The 19,437-nt window shown below is 48.4% G+C and overlaps 2 protein-coding genes and 1 pseudogene across 3 annotated transcripts; 1 reads left to right on the forward strand and 2 right to left on the reverse strand.

The window, feature by feature from the left end:
• Positions 1-1,954: 1,954 nt before the first annotated feature.
• On the forward strand, positions 1,955-12,750 carry Cad89D (cadherin 89D). Of its 2 annotated transcripts, XM_033380644.1 has the most exons (12): positions 1,955-2,233; positions 4,853-5,172; positions 5,231-5,940; positions 6,000-6,960; positions 7,026-7,198; positions 7,257-10,379; positions 10,554-10,622; positions 10,719-10,955; positions 11,436-11,744; positions 11,820-11,984; positions 12,061-12,276; positions 12,339-12,750. In XM_033380644.1, exons 1-12 carry the CDS (start codon positions 2,122-2,124, stop codon positions 12,652-12,654), a joined length of 6,711 nt encoding a protein of 2,236 aa, XP_033236535.1. In that variant the 5' UTR covers positions 1,955-2,121; the 3' UTR covers positions 12,655-12,750. The 2 variants fall into 2 exon arrangements, with proteins under 2 accessions (XP_033236535.1, XP_033236537.1); XM_033380646.1 differs by lacking the exon at positions 10,554-10,622.
• On the reverse strand, positions 12,655-14,778 carry LOC4800808 (glutathione S-transferase 1-1-like). The gene is made up of 2 exons (XM_001357980.4): positions 14,672-14,778; positions 12,655-13,411 (listed from the first exon to the last, which is right to left on the reverse strand). The coding sequence occupies exon 2, from the start codon at positions 13,375-13,377 to the stop codon at positions 12,748-12,750; it is 630 nt and encodes a 209-aa protein (XP_001358017.2). The 5' UTR covers positions 13,378-13,411; positions 14,672-14,778; the 3' UTR covers positions 12,655-12,747.
• A 460-nt stretch (positions 14,779-15,238) lies between these two features.
• On the reverse strand, positions 15,239-17,574 carry LOC4800809 (uncharacterized; annotated as a pseudogene).
• Between the last annotated feature and the right edge of the window lie 1,863 nt (positions 17,575-19,437).

Below are 19,437 nucleotides of genomic sequence, written 5' to 3' on the forward strand. Positions count from 1 at the left end.
CTTTGTGAATGCCAGAGGTTTTCGCCATTTGAGGAGACAGTAAAGAGCTTGACCAAATTGGCCATATCCTGGAAGATGTATGATATCACAGGAGTCTACTGTGGGAACACAGGGCATGACCATATATTCAAATCTACTTACTATACAGAGTTCCATATCCAAATGAGGATGACGGAAAACTTCGTAAGCCCCGTAAATCAGGTAAATGTTATTCGATCGCTGTACAAATTGAGGATTCGGGAAGAATGGGCCCTCAAATTCAAATCGATCCCATAACTATCCACAGACGTAAGTGTAGTCCCAGAAATATGATCAAACTCCATCCATTCAATACATACAATATTTAATGGTTTTCGGTTGCGAGTTCGTCGCATTCGTGAATTTTGATGCGATTTGGTGAAACGTTTTTGTCACCTAGCCATTCCATTGCATAAACTGGAAGCGAAAGTCCGCAGGCCACGAAATCCCCCAAACTAGTTGGAAATGGAATGGATGGATTTGCAGTCAAACAAACATCAAATTGAAAAACTTAGCCGCAGACTTCAAGATTTGAGTGCAATAAATAAAAATCAATTGCAAATTTGGATATGCATATGTGGTGTTGATCGAATTGTGCACTTTTCATGGGTAGTAATTGATCTGTATGATTTTGAAACATATTCGAAGCGATGCCCATCGATGCATAGACAAATCGCTGTTTGCCTCATGTCGAAGCCAATGTGTAATCTGACACTCGAGTTGTTTGATTTTTTTGCATATCGTCTTACGGGGCAGTGCTCTTCCTGCTTTCACCTGCTGGCACACACCTGGCCACAAACTTCTTGGCCAGCCCTCGATGATTAGCATTGATTCTGCCCATGCAACAGCAGCGGCAGCAAACCACAAGCCAACCCCAACAAGTAGTAGCATTCGCACGCGCCAATTTTCCAAGCCGCTGACTCCATCGGCTCGGATCGTCTTACCGTACCTTATGCTTGCCCCTATTCCCTTCCCCTTCCCCTCACCCTTACCCGTTCCCCTTAGCATTTGCGTAGGTTGATTCGAGCCGTCGGTCGGTCAGTTGCCGCATCGTCTGCCGTCTCCACTCAGGTGTTATGTAAAGTTATGAAGTTATGCCTTTGCCTTTCTTTCAGATTTTCTTCATCGCTTTTACTTCGGGCTCCCTTGTGTTTCTGTTCTGTTTCGATCGTGCATTCATCTCCAGCTGAGCCAAGAACCGTTAAGACTCTGGCTTTATTGCAACTGCAACAGAGCAGCCTGGGCATGGGCCTGGGCCTGGGCATGGGCTTCCCTTTCCACCGTCTTACGATTTGATTGGATCCATCAGCTTATCGCTTCTTTGTTGGGCTGTCTGGCTTTGTCCGTCCATCCGATTCCGTATTCCGTATTCAGTATTCAGTGATTTGTATTGTGTTTGATGGTTTGACTTGTTGCTGCTTTCCACAGCGCTGTGGCGCATCAAGTCATCAACAGCTCTGGCTCTGTCTCCGGCTCTGGGTCTGGGTTTGGGGCCATCATCGACAGCCTAGGGCCTGCCCTGGCCGGGGCTGCATGTTTATGCTTTATGTTAATAACTTTTGTTGTTTATACTTTACGAGTGGCTTTTGCTATTGCTGTCGGACACCTTCCTTCCTTGTTGCTCTCTATCTTTCTCGCTTTCGTTGCCTGCCTGCCTGCCTGCCTGCCTTTTGTCTTTGCAACACGCAACGAACGCAGCGCAAGACCGCAACGGTTTCTGCTAATCTGAGTAGAGCCAATGCTTATGGGCTGGCCCGTATAGAGAGCCAAGGATTCACTACTACTGGCAGCCACTTGCTGCTGTGCCTCCCCCACTCTTCTCCAGGCTTTTCCGCCCCGTCTGCCACTTGTCATGGCTTTTCTTGTTTTCTCGACTGTGTGAAAAACTAGTCTCATCGCAGTCCCCACTCTCCACACAGTGGAGCCCGGCCACCGAGTGGGGCTTGCAGTGGTGAAGATCGCTTCAGTTGGTCGTGTGGTGTTTGCGTTGTCGGTCGGTTTTTCGGTTGTGTTCGCGATGTGAGAGTGCGGATCGAGTCCGAACTATAAAGTGTGCAGCAGAAGAAAACACTCCCCAAGGATAACCATAGTTAAGGCCCAGATATGGCCTTCCACTTGACCTACCACCCACCTGCCTGTGCGAGTTTCTGTGCCATTTGGCTTCTGTCTTGGCTTTTTGTTTTGGGCCAGGCTGCAAAAGCGGGACAAGTGCAAGGCAAGTTATAGCCGTTATAGCCATATTAGCTGACGGGATATGTTCGTAAATCTCTGTTGCAGCAACTGTGTGTGAGTGTGTGTGTGTGTGTGTGTGTCTCAATATCCAGTACTAATATGTATACTCCGTCAATCGAACGAGGCTGGACAATTTAGTGGCCCAGGCCTGCGATCACAGTTTGTCGCCCAAGTCTTTCGTTTCAACCCGTTTATCTCGTTGTGGCATGGTCGTTTGTGCGGCTGCTGCCGAACCCGAACCCGAGCCGAAACCGTTAAATAACCCAAATTTCAAATTTAAATGCTGCTGCGACAGCTTTTCCTCAAAAGCCAGCCAACAAATTGCCAGGAAATCGATTTGTATTGAGTCAACTATCTCAATGTGGCAACCTGTTAATTTGTTTATGCAACAGACGGACGGACGGACGGACAGCTGACCCACATTCGGCGTAGCCATCCTGACCATTCAGGGAACCAACCCGTTGACCCATTTCTGCAACCTGCTCCTGGCCATCGCCACCTTGCCTTTAAATCTGGGTGTGACCGCCCGACGACCGACTTGAACTCAAGAAGCAACTTGGGAACCCAAGTGTGTGAGAGTGCCAGTGCGAGTGTGGCAATGTTCTAATTAAAACTTAATTCTTTTGTGTTACTTGAAGTGACCGCTTGACTTTAATGGCAGCAAACGAGCGCTTTGTGCGCCAGATGATGGCTAAACTTGAATGAAGTTAATTGTTCTCGTAGGCCAACAACCAACCACCAACCACCAACAACAACAATAATAACAACAGCCAACAAGTGCTAAAGTGTTCAGAGCACCAATGTGAAGAATAGTGCATATGAATTACAAATAATTTCTGTTTTATGAGAACAATGAGTATGACATTTATGTTGTGGGAAATGAGTTGAAGAACCGCTACGTAAAGTATTCAATCTTGAAAGTGTTTAGTGCATTCAGAGTGGAGCGGCATAATAATCGTATGATTGGGAAACATTTGCATTCCGAATGGGGAAACTAACGCATGGATACGACAAAGGAGTAATCGGATACGTACATATCATAGAATAAAATTGATCTAAATAGAGATAGAGATACATTTATCTATAAATATTCCATCCGGAATATACATATTATCCGACTTAAATCTGAAACGTTTGCAGTTAGGGTCTCAAATATACATTATATATTTTGAAAAACGGTTAGGATATACATATATTTATAAAATATTCAAGTGAAATTTATCAAATTAATGATTCCTTAAATCCATTTCGGTCAGATATTATGAGCTCTTATTATTAGTTCCTTTTACATGATTGAATAGGTCCTAAATATTTGATATTCTATCAACATTTGAATCTTTCTCTGTTCAGATCTGAATTGAGATACGTCTAGCCATTTTTATGGAAAATTGATTTGTTGATCGAACTGAGAATGGATTAATGTTCAGTCTGATATTGAAATGCATTCTTCATTGAATTGCTTTTCTTATAGAAAAGTTGATCCAATTACATTGCAAATTAGTATCCCCTTGCCTATACCCACACTCAAAATGAATATTCTAATAATAATAATGATATCTGTATCTGTATGCCGATTCTGCTTGATTCATATCGTGTGTTAGTATCCAGGGGAAAACCCTCAAGCCATCGCAAGCCGTTCTCACCGAACTGAGCCAGAAACTGCAAGTAAATAATAGAAATTGCGAACTCAAATTACAACTGTAACAATAACAAGTAGGCAACAAAAAATGTAATAAGACCAAGCCGCAAATAAAACAATAAACAAGCAAAGCCTACCAGCCACAAGGGGCCAGAGATATAGACATAGACAGCGACAACGACAACGACAACGTCTTTGGATGAAGAAGATGCTCGACTGGAGATTTCACTGCATCTGCAACTGCAGCCAACAATGATAATTTTCCACCGTAGGAGATCTTCCGAAAAAAAAAGAAAGAAAAATAAAGCAGAGAAATGTCAGCAAGCCAGGCAGAGTCAGTCAGTCAGTAAGTCAGGCAGACAGGTAGCCCAGCCCCAGACGTTGTGGATGGTGTCTTCTTGTCACTTGGTACGCATTTGGTTGGGATGCCTTTGGGGCCCAAAGTGAACAAAAAAGGCTTAATTATGTCATGAGGGTGGGAACGGCAGCAGCGGCAGCAGAAAAATAATTTGCAAGAGCTGCCTGCCATCGTTTGCTGATTGCAGGCCCCAACAGCCCCACCGACAGACTCGGAGACACGGAGACAGTTGAATGCATGTGGAAAAGTGTTGCAACTGCACATGAAAATCGCAGCGGAATGGGCCACGCGACAAACGTAGAAAGTTTTTCGGTTTGGCGCCAGTTCTTCCAAGCCCCTCTGCCACCCTGCCACCTGGTGGCAGCCACAAGATTCGCTTCGCACGTTGCACGTCGCACCGTTATGGGCGATTTCCCAATTGTTGTTCCGTTTTTGGTTCTCAGCGGGAAAATTTGCATGCCCAAATAAACAAAAACAACAACAACAGCGACAATTTGTCAATGTTGTTGTTAGTTTTACTTTTTTTCTCCACAAATGCATAGCATAGCATGGCTTGGTATGGTAATCTCTAATCTTCTGACGGATTCGCTTTTGCTCCACTTTAGCGACCTCCGGCAGCTGTGCCTTTCACACGGTCGACGGTGTGTCGGCGGAAAGCGAAGGTGTCCGCTTCATCAGATTGCGCGAAGATGCCCAGGTGGGCAAGGAGATACTCCGCGTGCAGGCCTATCCCCGGGCCACGGCGGCCCTCAAGGGTGCCGATGCCAGTGGGGATCACAAGTACTTCAATCTGACCGAATACAATGCCACCACAGTGGTGATCAGCCTGGCCCGTTCCCTGGAGCGTTTGGTGGATCGGGATGTGCCCAGGAACCTGCTCAAGTTCCGCATCCTCTGCGCTGGCAAACAGGACAAGCTGGAGGAGGTAGGTTAACCATCCGGCAAGGTAGGATCCATGCTCAAAGTGCATTGACATATTCCAGGGAAGCTACCTCTCAATCACCGTGTACATCGAGGACGTGAACGACAATGCACCAGAGTTTCTCAACGTGCCCTATGTGGTGGATGTGGACGAGAACACCTCCGTGGAGAGCATCGTCTTTGAGGGGGTGCAGGCCTTTGATCGCGACAAGCCCAACACCCCAAACTCCGAGGTTCACTTCAGCATGTCCACGGTGCCGGAACAACTCTCCGCCGATGGCAGTCCGTACTTTGCCCTCAAGAGCCCCCATCGCCCGCTGCTCATCCTGAAGCGGGAGCTGGACTTTGACAGCGGCATCAGGCAGTTCAAGCTGCCAATATTCGCCTGGGATCGGGGCACGCCCGCCAACCAGGCCAACACCACCATCACGATCAATGTGCGCGATGTGGACGACTTGCCGCCCAAGTTCACGGAGGGCGTCTATCGTACGAAGATCAACGAGTTCTTTCCCATGACTGGCGTCCCGATACGTATTCCCCTGTACTTTGCCCCACCGATAATGGCCTTCGATCAGGACTCGCTGAATGCCACCCTCGTCTATGAGATTATATCGGGTAACGAACGGCAGCTGTTTCGTGTGAATCCCCACAACGGGGTCATGTACCTGCAGAAGGAGATCGACCTGGAGGAGGAGAGTTTGCCGGGCAACACATTTGTCCTGCAGCTGGAGGCTCGACAGAAGGACAACCCCTTGAAGAAGGCACTGGCTCGGTGAGTAGAAAAAACCCTTCAAGATTTGGTTCCCAGAGATGATTGATTTCGTTTCACAGCATTGAAGTGGAAGTCCTAGATCTGAATGACAATGTGCCCGAGTTCGAGGCCGATTTCTACAACATTTCGATTGTGGAGAACCTGCCAACGGGCTTCAGTGTGCTGCAAGTCAATGCCATCGATCGGGATCAGGGCGAGAACTCGGAGTTTCTGTACAATCTCGTCGAGACCAAGGAGGCGACGGGTGCCTTCCGCATTGACTCGCGAACGGGCTGGATCACTGTCCGAGATGATCGATTGCTCGATCGCGAGCAGCGCAGATCAATCCAATTGAATGTGGAGGCCCTGGAACGCAATCCGTCATACCTGGATGACAAGCACCTCAAGAAGCCAGGTCCCAGTCGAGTGCACGTGGAGATCACGCTGCTGGACACGAACGACAACACGCCCAAGTTCGAGCACGGCAATCTGTACGAGTTTAAGGTGCCCATAACTGCGCCCACGGGCTATGTGATCGGACAGGTGGCGGCTAAAGATCCGGACGATGGACCCAACGGCCATCTGCTGTACGAACTGCAACGCCCCAAGGGCAGTGGCTATATCCCCTTCCGGCTGGACAACAAGAACGGCACCATCTTTGTGGGCGGACCCCTCAGACGCGGACGCATTGCGGTGTTTGTGGAGGCCAGCGATCAGCCCACCAATCCCTCGGAGCGTCGTTTTTCTTTAGCCGTCATCACGATTGAAGTCTACGCCACCATCGATGATCAGGCCATTGACTTTGTGGGAGCACCGTACGAGTTCTGGGTGGGAGCCAGCACCCCACTGGGCACCTCAGTGGGTCAGGTGCGAACCTCTCTGATCTACGACGGCGAGGATGAGATAATGTACGATCTGCTGCACACCTATTCAGAGGGTGTGCCCTTTGCCATCGAGGAGCGATCGGGCATAATCACAGTCATCCGAGAGCTGTCGGAGTTTAAGAGAAAAGTCTACAACTTTGAGGCGGTGGCCAACTATGTAAGTCGATTGCAATCTGCATCCTTAACAACCACTCTATATTGTATGGATCTATCTTCATACAGCTCTTTGCCAACTCCACGAAGACGCTGGTCATGTCACGCAGCTCTTCACCGCTCACCACAGTAGCCGCCCCATCCCAGTCCGAGCTCAGCGATGAGGGAGTGCTCATCACCAATCTGACGATACACATTGTCAACAAGCCCGAGCAGAAGTTGCCCCTGCGACCTGTTATAGAGTGAGTAGAGGCGACGATCCTTTCGGCATCCATCCAGACGTTATCCTTTTGCTTTCAGGGAGATCAATATGAATGTGATCAACTTCCATGTGGAGGAGAATGTAGTGGGAGGCATCATCGGCCAGTTGCTGTACAAGAACGGCATCAATCTGGTCAATAACGAGCTGGGCAGCTTCCGTGAGCTGCCCTCTGATGTGGCTAGTGGCAGCCGTAACATCACGATGGGCAGCCGTTTCCGGAGCCGCAACCGCAGTCGCAGCTCCAAGTCGAAGCGCCGCCTGCCGCGACGCCTGGTGGGAGACTCCAACGTGAAGCTGCGGTACATCATCGCCAATCAGCAGGAGGTGGTGAACAAGATATCCATCACGGAGGATGGCACACTGCTCACGCTGATCGGACTCGATCGGGAGCAGCAGGCCAGCTATGAGCTGACGGTGATTGTCGAGTACAGCACGGGTCTGGTCAGCGGTGCTGGGATTTACCAAGTGAACATCAAAGTGGACGATGTCAACGACAATGCCCCCAAGTTCAATGCCCTCACCTATGTGGGCCTGATCAACGAGAACTGTGCGGCGGGCACGGAGCTGTCCATGAACCATGCCATCCACATCCAGGATGCGGACGAGGGCGTCAATGCCGAGTTTCGGGTGCAGCTGCAGGGCGACTACAGTGAGGAATTCAGCATTGAGTATGTGAACGGGAGCCTCTCGGGGGCTGCTGGAAACACCAGCCAGCACAAGATGCCGCCCACAACGGGCGCCTTTAACATATTCAATCTGACGGATCAGTGGAACGACGAGTTCAAGTACCAGGAGCTGCACACCACCTTCATGCAGTCGAACTTCAAGCTGAGCAGCGGCCCCTACTTCCGCATCAGCTACACGGGCAAGCGCGGTCTGGACAGGGAGAAGCAGCAGCTGTACAATCTGAAGCTGATTGCCGCCGACAGCGGGGGCCTGTCGGGCTATGCCCACTTGACCATCCTCGTGGCGGATGTCAACGACAATGCCCCCATCTTTGAGCGCATTTCTGTGTTCAAGGACTCGCGCCTGGAGATACGCGAGTACACCACCGACATGGAGATTTACTTTGTGGAGAGCTCCAGCGGCATGGCAGCGCCCCAGGCCACTGCGGCAATGATGCTGGCCCCGCCGCCCTATCACATTCCGGGCTCCCCGCGTCTCCACATGGATCGGGAGAGGGCTGTGGCAGTCGGTGTCGTGGGTCGAGCCAAGTCGCGTCGTCGCATGGTCCGGGCCCTGACCACCAAGTGTCCCCTCTTTGCCATCTACGAGGACACGCCCATTGGGGCGAAACTGTTGCAGCTGAGTGCCAGTGACGAGGACTTTGGCAAGAACTCGCAGCTGCACTACGAGCTCCTGGGGGAGCAGGTGGAGCGCTCTCCGGGCATGCCGCTGCTGAAGGTCCAGGGTGTGCGCCACTTCACGATGGACAAGCTGAGCGGGGAGCTGTCGGTGAACTTTCCGCTGGCGGCCAACATTGAAATCTGGCTGAATCTGAGTGTCACAGACATAGACGGCCTCAAGGACACCACCTGCCTTCGCTTCACCGTCATGGACGTGAACAATCATGCGCCGACATTCAGGAAGTCCTGGTACAGCTTCGACACCGCCGAGGGCGAGTACAAGGACAGTGTCCTGGGCCAACTGACGGCCATTGACATGGACTATGGCGAGAACGCCAACATCACGTACACCCTGAGCGACCTGACGCTGCCGTTTACCATCAAGCCCGCCTCCGGAGTGCTGAAGATCAGCGGACAGCTGGATCGGGAGCTGCACGACAAGTACAGCTTCCAGGTGATAGCCACCGACAATGCACCCACGGTGCTGCAGAGGATGTCCAGCAGTGTGGATGTGGAAGTAAACGTCCTGGACATCAACGACAATCGGCCCGAGTTCATTGGCTACGATGACCAGACCAAGGCCGTCAAGTACTGGCCAAATGTGGCGGACAGGACCCTCATGCTGCCCGTTTACAAGGCCTACCTGGACCGCAGCACTCAGCCGGGGACTTTTGTGAGACAAATGACGGCCATTGACAAGGATAATGTGGGCAATGGCAATGGGTTGGTGCTCTACTCCATCCGGCACCAGGAACTGCAGGCGCCACTCTTCCAGATCGACTCCCGCGATGGCACCATCACCACAGTCTCCCGGATCAACGGCTACAACGACTATGAGCATCTGAATGTGTCCGTGATTGCCTCGGACGTGGGCAGTCCCTCCCTATCCGCCACCGCCGTGGTGATTGTCAATCTGCAGGGTCAGGCCGTCACTGATCCACCAAAGTCCACGCCCAAGCCCGAGCCGCCGGCCAATGTTACCATCTTCCAGCACGCCTACTACGAAGTGAAGCTGGCCGAGAACAATGAGGCGCCCATTGAGGTAATGCGTCTGAATCTGAGTGCGGGACTCAATCCGGAGAACTACCGCTGGTCGCTGTGGCTGGAAGAGGGCCTGGACGAGACGGATGCCCATCCACCGTTCGAGTACGATGCCAAGAACATGCTCCTCTACGCCCTGAAGCCCTTCGACAGGGAGCACATATCCCGCTATCAACTGCGCATCCGGGCCGATCGCCTCAGCAGGGAGGCGCGCAATTTCGCCCGCGTATCCTACCCGGTGGTGGATGAAAGGATCGAAGGCCTGTCGCCCAACGAGTGTCGCATCCTGGTCCACATATCCGATGAGAACGACAATGCGCCCCGTTTCCGTGGCAATGGACAGCCGATAGTGGCGGTCCTGCCGCAAAGCGCCAGCTTTGGTTATCCAGTGACTCGTGTACTAGCCACAGATGCAGATGAGGGTCTCAATTCCGAGATACGCTATCGTCTGCTAAATGAGCCCACGCGTCTCTTTGGCATCGATGAGACGACCGGCAATATACGCCTGCTGGGCGATCTGCCCCACGATGAGCACCTCTATGGCTTCGATGTGAAGGCCACCGATCGCATGGGGGCCGACGATGGACGCAGCGGAATTGTCAACGTCTTTGTCTACATCATCGATGAGTCCAAGCAGGTGCGTCTGGTGGTAGCCGGCAAGCCCGTGGAGGTGGAGCGTCGCATTGAGGGTCTAATGGAGGCGCTAAGCTCCGCAATTGGCAGGGATGTGCGTGTGAGACTTCTGGAGCCCCACTCGAATGCACTGGAACCAGCGTAAGTAGAACACAAAGTCCATGTAAGAAGATTAGAATATAGTCGTATTAATTACAAAGATAGAGCTCGTAAATATACCGCTCTACAAATTCCTCTTAGTTCCCAAATGTAACCCGTTTTGTCAGCCTTTCATATGATGATAATCGATGCTCTATCTAACGGTTTCTTTCACAGCACCAATGCCTATATATATGCCGTTGATCCCCACACGAATTCCATTATGGAAATGGAACAGCTACAGGAGTAAGTCTTCGCTTCTCCTACTACCATTCCCTACTCCCAGCTCCCACTTGACCCACTTATGTCTACGCTTACAATTGATCTTCTGTATTGTTGCAGCTCTTTGGCGGGGCTCCAGCTAGATGCACTGCAGCTCCAGCAACAGAAAGTCGATGGAAGCAAGTCCATGCCGCGCATAATCGAATTGGCGGAGTTCGGACAGGCGGCGCGACCCACCCACGCCTCCGCATCCAGTTTCATGGGCGGACTGGAATTCGTGACCGTCTTGCTACTGGTTCTGATCAGCCTGGGGGCACTTTTTTCCGCCTGCTGCTACCTGTGCGTGCGCCAGAAACGGTAAAGAATGAAGGGGCTAAGGCACTACAAGTGCAACGGCAACTGCAACCGAGTGAAAGACTGCTCTTTAGTAGCCCATAGAAGCATCTGATGTTAGCCATAGTATATGTAGGAGTAGCTTAAGCTTAAGACCGTATAATACAATAAATCTTAAGAGGATTGCAATTTCATGTGCTTTGGTTGTTGTTGTTGCTGTTGTTGTTGTTCCTCTGTCGCTGCTGGCGCTGATGATAATGCTCTGATACAGCAGCATTTTCCTAATGGGGCTCTCGGTTCTCGAAGGAAACCGGCTTCGCTTAGGCCTCTCCTATCCGATTAAATTATAACGGTAAAAAACAACAAACACAACACATCAAATGGCAACAACCAAAGCTGCAACATGGGGCAATTAGATGAAGCAGAAGAAGATGATGTGGTGACAACTGCAACTCAAATGGAAAGCCATTTCTCTGAAACGTCTCTTCTCATGTGTGCTTGCAGCCGTCTCTGGTCCCAGCGCGACTTTGCTGCCTCGGATGCTGGCCTCACATACACCATAGCTGGCATCGGGGCCTCCTCCCGTGGCCAGAAGCAGCGCCGCCAGCGCCCGCAGCGGCACACACAGCGCTGCAGCAAGGGCAGCGCCGGGAGCCAGCGGCCAACGAGCGCCTTTATGCCCGAGTCGGTCTGCTCCTCGGCCCAGACCCAGTCAACGGCCACGGCAACGGAGAAACTGGAGCAACAGTTGCATCATCATCACCAGCAACAGGCTCTGGCCACGCAGCAGCAGCATCATCAGTACCTGAACGAGTAAGTGAATGGCAATGAGAGCCCGAACGGGTTTCCCATTCTATGTTCGAATCCACCATCTATCCTCATCCTCAGACAGCAGCGACAGCGCGAGTACATTGATGTGCCGCTGCCCAAGTCCATTGCCAAAGCGGCGGCGGCGGCAGCAGCAGCCGCTGGCACAGATGCCAACGTTGGGGCAGGCACAGGCAGCACACCATTTGTGCTCAAATACAATTCCTGTCAGCCAGTGAACAATCTGTGAGTGGACACTCCGTACCATAGTTGGAAATCACCTTAACCCATAACCATTCTCCTCTGATATGTGTACATGCAGAAACAACTATGAGACCTCGCTGTTCTCGCTGCACTCGACGGGACAGGACTCGGGTGTGGAGTTCCTGAGCAGCCGCGAGCTGTACGAGACCTCGCCGGACTCCTTCCAGCACGGCGGATCGAAGCGCATCACCAATCCAGAAGTACTCTGTCCCAGACATGCCAAGGCCCACCTAGAGCTGCGACAGCAGCAACAGCAGCCCAACACGGACAGCAGGTTAGTCGTAGGTTATGCCAAATTGCCTCAGGATCATTTGATCGATCAAGTCGATTTTGTAGTGACACCTACGAGGATTCCCTGAAGACCGATGAGCCGCTGGTGGCGCACAACTGCCGCAACGGGAGCTGTGAGCACCGCCAGCATCACCATCAGCATCCCCACTATCAGAATACCCGTTTCGAGAAGCGCTCCTGTGTGCGACACTCGTTCTCCGGCGTCAAGGATGACCTGATGCAGAGCTCGCCGCAGATCTCGCTTCGTCCTCGGGGTCATGCGCTGCGCAACTCGATGAACGATCTGGAGCAGCGGCTGCACAACCTGGAGCAGTCCTTTCAACGACCCCTCGAGTTTAGCAAATCAAATTCTTTGTTCTAGTTGATACGTAAACCAAGTGCAATCTTTAGTCTACTTTAAGCTTAGCCTAGATGTCTATTCATAAGAACCAAGTGCAATAAAACGAATGAACGATCAGTTGTCGAAGTATTTGCGGAACTCCAGGCATCCAGTCCAATTGATGACCCAGCCGGGCGTAACCTCCTTGGCGTTCTCGTACCATTTAGCCACATTGGCATAAGGCTTGTAGTCAAAGCCGGCCACATCGAAGGTGGACACCGTTGCCAAGAGGGCAATATCAGCTACGCTGTAGTCCCCAGCTGCATAGGTCTGTCCCTCGAGCAACGTATTGAAGATCTCGAAGGCCGATTCGATTTTCTTGTAGAGCTCTGCGTTGGGCGCCTGTTTCTGGAAGATCTGCGGGTAGTAGTAGTCGGCAAAGCTCTTGTGGAGGGTGCCCATATCGAAGTACAGACGCTGGTTGATCAGGGCCTGTTTCTGAACGTCCTTGGGAAAGAGCTTGTCGTCCTTGCCGTACTTCTCCACGAGATACACCATAATGGCACGAGACTCCCACAACGAAAAACCATTGTCATCCAACGTCGGAATCGTGTGCTGTGGATTGAGCTTCAGGTATTCCGGCTTGAACTGATCCCCGGCACGGGTATTGATGATGATTTTCTTATCGAATTCCAAGCCAATGGCCTTGGCTGTCATAAGAACAGATCGGCAGGGGGCAGATCCGGGTCTGTAGTAGAAATCCATGGCTGGGAGGTGATAGGCAGAGGCGGAGGGAGCTCTATGCAAAAAAACAAATCACAACGAGGGGGAACGTTGTGAGTTGCTGCGGACACCGCAACTCTACGGTTATACCCGATACTAAGTCAGTATGGCTCTGCTCCGGCAGACGCCGCTAATATTAAGCGACACGACAAAGAGTGCGTGCGAGAGAGACAGAAAATCAGTCTGAGCGTGACGTCGGGCGCTGCGTAGCCACTGCAAATTGATTGAATTGTTCCTTTTGGCTATAAAAATGATCTGATCTGATCCAGATTCAGCAATCTAATAGATATGGTCATTATCTATGATTCTGCGTTTTTAGTTTTCTCAAATCTGCAATATTGTGGATGCAACAGATTTTCGTCCTTTGTGGGGGCGGATGGGGGTGGGGCGAAATTCTGAGATATACGTTTTATAGTGACATCTTAAAGGAGTGTGTGTACCAAATTTGGTTACTCTAGCCTTAATAGTCTCTGAGTTTTGTGGTTGCCTCAGATTTTCGTCCTTTGCGGGGGCGGAAGGGGGTGTGGCGAAATTTGGACAGGAAACGGTCAAGGTCCGATATCACAGGAGTGTGGATACCAAATTTGGTTGCTCTGGCTTTTATAGGTTCTGAGATCCTTGAACTCATATTTTACAATTGGCAAAACCGACCATGAAACCTGTGTGTTAGAGTGAGACAGAGCGAGAAAGAGTGAAATTGTTTTCGTGATTCTGGCTGTAATAATTATACGATCTGGTTCAGATTTTGCACTCTAGAAGATATAGTCATCTTCTACGATTCTGCGTTTTTAGTTTTCTCGTATCGTCGAAATTGTGGATGCCACAGATTTTCGCCCTTTGTGGGGGCGGAAGTGGGCGGGGCAAAGTTTTGAAATATTTTTGGAGCAGTGACATATCACAGAAGTCTGGATCCAAAACATCGTTGCTCTAGCTCCTTTAGTCTTTGAGCATTAGGCGCTGAAGGGGACGGACAGACGGACGGACGGACAGACGGACAGACGGACAGACGGACAGACAGACATGGCTCAATCGACTCGGCTATTGATGCTGATCAAGAATATATATACTTTATGGGGTCGGAAACGATTCCTTCTGGACGTTACACACATCCACTTTTACCACAAATCTAATATACCCCAATACTCATTTTGAGTATCGGGTATAAAAATACGAACAGTTAATCACTTTCTTTTGTGCCGAAAGTACACAGCGAACTCGATGACATAACATCCCATGATGAGCATGCAAAAAATATACAAAGTCCCATCGAACTTACGAGATATTGCTATGTACTATTGTTGTGTATTCGGGAGCTCTATTAACGTCGAGCCACGTCCAAAAACTGAATATCGCTCTACGGTTAAGCTATGTTTTATAGGCAAACACAAAGAAGATAACCAAAAAAAAATAATAATAATTTTTCGCTGATGGTTCAATTAGGTTGAGGTGATAATTGACTAATATTTTCGTTGGGCGATTAAACCGGTTTGACCAAAACGGAGGGCACGCAGCGAGAGAGCAAATATTAAAGGGAAAAATAACTTTAAAAGTACTGGTATTTGGAAAAACGAATTATCTCCATATCATCGCCATAAAACATGCCTAAACACTGAAATGTTGTCAAGTGTTTTCTTCCCAATACCGTTTGACGTTAATTATTTTTGTGGCCTTCTTCGTTATCTGGGAATCTTCTCTACTTACATTATATCATTTCACACGTAGTACTATCTTATCGGCAGTTTATGAGTATGCCCCATTGAAATTGTTTGAGGTTGTGTACCTTTCGCAATTTCATAAGAGAGCTCAATCGCGCTTATCACATTCGAGAAGAGAAGTCAATGACTTAGTACTCGCAAAGTAACAGCACACATGTGTGGGTACTCTTTATTAATAGCTCAATTTAAATGCATTACTTTTTTAAGATTTCAGTCAAATACAATTTCTTGTAGTACAAACAGCCCTCCCAGTTCTCCTCCCATCCGGGAATAACCTTCTTCGCATTCTCGTACCATCTGACCACATTCGGGAACTTTCTGAAGTCATATTCCGAGATCTCGAAGGTGGAGACGGTGGCCAGGAGAGCAAAATCAGCGAGGGTCAGCTTGTTCAATGCGGCATACAGCTGCCCCTCCAGTAGGGTATTGAACAGCTCAAAGGCCGCATCGATCTTCTTGAAGTTTTCGGGATCTGCCGGCTTCTGCACTTCCTCAAACAATTGGGGATAGTAGTAGTACACATAGCTCTGATAGAGCGTACCCAAATCGAAGAATAGGCGTTGATTGACCACAGCCTTTTGCTGGGGATCCTTGGGGTACAGCGAATCGTCCTTCCCGTACTTCTCTGCCAGGTAAACGAGTATGGCCCTCGACTCCCACACCGCAAAGTCACCATCCACCAGAGTTGGAATCGTGTGCTGAGGATTGATCTTCACGAATTCCGGTTTCAGATGATCGCCAGCATCCAGGTCAACCTTCTTTTTGTTCAGCTCCAAACCCAATGCCTTGGCCGTCATGAGAATGGAACGGCAGGGTGCCGAGTACAGCATGTAGTAAAAGTCCATTATAAGGTCTAAAGGAATTTACAATTTCAGAACATTAGCACGGAAAATAATGTACGACTTCTGAATATTCTTTCAAGGGGAACTACTTATGGAAAAGAATTTTGATGTTTTGCTTTTTCCGCTTTACTTTTTGCCCGCGTTTGCTATTCTTCTTTATTGGCGATTTCCTGTTGGCTCTATCTCGCAAATCAAACTGTAAAACTGCCGGCAAATGCTTGAGCTTTTATGAGCAGATGAAAAAGAGCCCTTTTACAATTTAAGAGAGAGAGAGAGAAATGCACAGAAAGCCCTAAGAGAATTCAATTGCTCTTCACCCACAAACAACCCACACAATAAAATGCAGTTCTCAATAGTTTTTCATTGTTTTGTTGTTTTGCATTCAAAAAAATGAACACTCATTTAATGTGAATAAATTATTGCAATTTGCAAATGGATACACGCCAATTTGGAATTGTTTTGTAACGTGAATAAATATTAGATCAAATATATTTATGTGTATAAAAAAACTCGAATATCAGGCAGGTGGTAACTTAATCAAAGTATTTCTTGAACTCCAGGCAGCCGGCCCAGTTCTCCTCCCAGCCGGGGGTGACCTTCTTGGCGTTCTCGTACCACTTGTTCACGTTGGCGTACTTCTTGATGTCGAATTTGGCCACCTCGAAGGTGGACACAGTGGCCACCAGAGCAATGTCGGCGACGGTGAGGGAGTCGCCGGCAGCATACTCCTGACCCTCCAGGAAGGTGTTCAGGAACTCGAAGGCAGTCTCGATCTTCTTGAATGCCTCGGGATCAGCGGGCGCCTTGGCGAACACCTGGGGATAGTAGTAGTTGGCGAAGCTCTGGTACAGCGTTCCCATATCGAAGTACAGACGCTGGTTGATCACGGCGCGCTTCTTGGGGCACTTGGGGTACAGAGAATCGGTTTTGCCGTACTTCTCCACCAGATAGACTTGAATGGCGCGCGACTCCCACAGGGCGAAACCGTTGTCCACCAGAGTGGGGATTGTGTGCTGGGGGTTGATCTTCACGAACTCGGGCTTCAGATGCTCTCCGGCCTGCAGATTGAGCAGCTTCTTGTTCAGCTCAACGCCGACGGCCTTGGCGGTCATGATCACAGAGCGGCAGGGCGAGGAGCCGGGCAAGTAGTAAAAATCAGCCATTTTGTACTGAAGAGAAATCACACAGAACAGAACAGGTCAGAATAGAGCAGAATAGAACAGAACAGCAAAGATATTCATCAATTACAGTAGACACGCTCTATAATTTCAGTTCTCAGACAAAGGCAGACATTAATTGGCCGGCGATTATAAAAATTCACTTGATAAATTACTCCCATGATGATGTCATATATAGCTAGCTCCTACTCTTCCTTCGTTTGGGTACTTTTTCATATTTCTTTTACACACTGTTCCTTATTTTTTGCCACACTAAACCACACACACACACACAGGGAGGAGAGGATGGAAACTTACAGTTGTTTGTTTGTTGGAAATCTCGCGAAGCACACTGTACCAAATTTAAAAAACTTATGAACAGACGACGGAGTGGCAGTGGGCTTTTATAGTCTCCGAGAGCAAGCCGGCAAACCAGCGACCCAGTGGCTGCTCGGTCGGCGGGAGTCACGTCACTGGACTATGGTACGAACGACCACTTTTGTTGGTCAAAATTAATAACTCCCGAACGGAACAAGAATTTTTTATTTAGTTTTTTTGTATTGGATATATATAATCAATAAGAAGTGGATTTGAGAAAAAATGGGTGTGACATCGCCCTTTTTTTAACAATGCATACTTAAATTATTAGTTATAGTGAAAAAAAACTATTAAGCATATTTTTTGCATACTTAAACAATTTTCTTGCTGTGCTTGCTACATATGTCACCTTAATTGCTGTTTTCCAAATAATTGATAATTTTACCCTTCTCTGAATTCCATACGGCAAACAACTCTGCATTTTCGAATTAGAGGTTATGCTCTATTAATGTAAATTCCAAGAATTGTGGTGAAAAGTGTCATTTCTTACTATATACTTTTTAAAAAGAATTTATTAATCTACGACACACAAACGGTTTCAGGATGGGACTAGGTAGGACTCACTTTGTACACCTTTTCAAAACTAAGTTTTCATTACAAGTTTGCACATGTTGAAGGCCTCACTTTAACCTTCAATTACGAAGACATCACAACTACTAGATACAGTTCAAAACTCAAAACACGTAGTAAAAACCCGACTGATTAAGATTTATCAAAAAAATGTAATCAGGTCTTGGGGTTACGCAGCTTTAATGGTCACTCTTTTTCTAATGCAGAGTGATCAGAGTGATTTTGACCAACCTAAGTGGTCGTTCGGACCATAGTGCACTGTAAAGAGAAACAGCCGCGAGTTGTTTTTCGTGTCTGCTATGTAGTGCTCTTATATACACCCATACACACCCATGCACACCCATACACACACATACATTTATTGGATGAATGTGTAATGCTAGCAGAGTGAATAAAAAGCGCTTGATATACAAGGTGCCTGTGCATGTAGGCGTGGCTGCCTCCTCTGGTCTGGCCTGCAGCTGCCACAGAAAGCTGCAACTTTCTAATGATTCCGTAGCGGAACGTTGCTATTGCTCTTTTTTTTCGCGTCTCTCTTCTCTTAAAATTCCATTTCGTGTTGCTGTTTTTTTTTGTCTCGCTCATTTATTATTATTCAGTTGTTGGGGCACATTTTTTAGCAAACATATGTGTTCTGTGTAGATCCGAACAGAAGTTCTATGGTAATCGAGCAACAAATGCGAATTTCAATTTAAAATAAACACATTTATCGAGTGCACAATATGTGAAAAACAAAAGCGGAGAAAGACGAAACCCGAAGCAAACAACAAACGCGATAAGAGCCCATATGCCGGTCGGCTGGCAAACACTACACTCGTATCTGACAGCCGCCACAGCAACAGTTGGCAGAAATTCCCAAGTAAAGTGGTGTGATACTTTTGCTGTGCCTACTGTACTTTTCCAAGCACAAATCCGTATGTGCATACATTTGTATATCTGTATGTATGGGCCGCATAAATAAATCATGCTAAAATACCCAAAGCTTAGCCAAACTGCAACCTTGATATTGAATCGAGTGTGACTCATTGATTTAGTTAGTAACCCACATTGGGTAGTCAAAACTAAAAGTCATTCCGAATACGTAGTTTCTTATCGATTGTTATTCAGCCGGAAAGTCTAAAGAACTGGGCCGGTTAGTCATTTTTATACCCAAAGGACATGCGAATTTCAAATTAGTGAACAATATTGGTCTATAATTATCATGTTAATATATTAATGGCCACAACAGAATAACGAAGATGTTCTCTTTATTTCATTCCTCAAGGTATAGTGCTTTGACGACCTTAGCTTGTCCGCAGCTATAGTACATGATTACATTTAGATAAAATAAAGTGTTCCTTAGATAAATCATCCCAATATCTGCTCTACTCCTGTAGAGGT

Source organism: Drosophila pseudoobscura, chromosome 2, assembly GCF_009870125.1.
Source record: "Drosophila pseudoobscura strain MV-25-SWS-2005 chromosome 2, UCI_Dpse_MV25, whole genome shotgun sequence".
Lineage (NCBI taxonomy): Eukaryota > Metazoa > Arthropoda > Insecta > Diptera > Drosophilidae > Drosophila > Drosophila pseudoobscura.